Source organism: Echinops telfairi, unplaced genomic scaffold, assembly GCF_000313985.2.
Source record: "Echinops telfairi isolate 266 unplaced genomic scaffold, ASM31398v2 ScPeMD7_28;HRSCAF=97, whole genome shotgun sequence".
Classification (NCBI taxonomy): domain Eukaryota; kingdom Metazoa; phylum Chordata; class Mammalia; order Afrosoricida; family Tenrecidae; genus Echinops; species Echinops telfairi.
The window spans coordinates 4240854-4242192 of record NW_022103925.1 but is presented as its reverse complement, the minus strand read 5'-3'; the positions used below and the strand labels follow the sequence as shown (position 1 = coordinate 4242192).

The 1339-nt window shown below is 48.6% G+C and overlaps 1 protein-coding gene across 1 annotated transcript in view; it reads left to right on the top strand.

Annotated features, from left to right (window-relative positions):
* Nucleotides 1–5: 5 nt before the first annotated feature.
* EVC (EvC ciliary complex subunit 1) overlaps nucleotides 6–1339 on the top strand; it is a 68661-nt gene continuing 67327 nt past the window's right edge. The window contains exon 1 of the mRNA XM_045289480.1: nucleotides 6–65. Within this exon, the coding sequence (XP_045145415.1) occupies nucleotides 6–65 (60 nt within the window). The remainder of the gene's footprint in view (nucleotides 66–1339) is intronic.

Below are 1339 nucleotides of genomic sequence, written 5' to 3'. Positions count from 1 at the left end.
GAGTCATGTCACCCCGGTGCTTCCTTGTGAGGAGACCTTTCCCAGACCCACCCTTGTTCGTGAAGGTTAGTTATTAAATGCTGCAGGGGGTGGGGGGTGCCAACGTCCGTTGATCCGTTCTTCCACGATGGGCCGTCGGGCTGTTTCCATGTGTTTGCTATTGTGGGTAGTGCTCCAACGGGCGTGGGCGTGCCTGTGTTTGTGCCTGTCACGGCCCTTGTTCCCCTAGGACATACACCACGTCGAGGGAGTGCTGAGTCAGATAGTATTTCTAGGAGCCCTGGTGGTGTAGTGCTTATGTGTTGGGCTGCTAACCCTAAGGGGAGCAGTTCAAATCCACCAGTGGCTCCGTGGGTAAAAGACAAGACTTTCTACTCCTGTGAAGAGTTACAGGCTCAGAAACCCACAGGGCAGCTCGACCCTGCCCTATAGGGCTTCTGTGACTCAGAATCAACTTGATGGCAGTGAGAGGGTTTATAGTATTTCTGGGCCCAACTTTGGGAAGAAGCGTCATACTGCTTTCCACGGTGGCTGCACATCCCACAGCCTCCCCAGCCGTGTGGAGATTAGGGTCCAGTCTCTCCACAGCCTTGCCAGCGTTTGTTGCTTTCTGTGTCCTTTTGTTTTGTGTTTCGCTATTCAGGCTGGGTTGAGATGGCATCTCACTGTTGCTTTGAGTTGCGTCTCTTGAAGGGCTAATGGTCACTAGCCGTTTCTTCATCTGTCCGTGGGCCCACAACGTGTCTTCTTGGGTGGACCGTCTGTTTGTGGGCTCTGCCCATAGCTCAATTGGATTGTTTCGCATTGTCTTGTTCAGGTGTGGACCTTTTCTATGAAGTTTACAGATCAGCCCCTTGTGTGATAGGTTATTGCCCCCAAAGAAAAATTTTTTCCCGTCTCTGAGTTCTATTTTACTCTTTTAGTGAAATTTTGATACAAGACAGTGTCTCAATGACGAGCGAGGTTTTTTGGCTTGTTTGTTTTCTCTGTTTTCATATACGACAACGCGGGTGTCACTCCATCGCTGATCTCGTCTCCAGTCATTAGTGTTCAATACATCAGTCAGGACTCAGGATGGTTTCTACACCCGGGTGCTGTATACTCCAAATCATGGACTTGCTTTAATTTTCCACTTGCAAATATGGGAGCGATCCATATGTGTGCCCATTCCATGTTTGGTAATAGTTATTGACAAACTGGTGGTACTTCTGCAATGAATATCAGAGATGAGGTCCATAAACCTCTAGCAATCAAAGCAGGCCTTGATGAATTGTCTCTGTCATCATAAGAGTGTGCACACTCACAGTAGATAGCCCTGTGTGATGTCAGTTCACATACT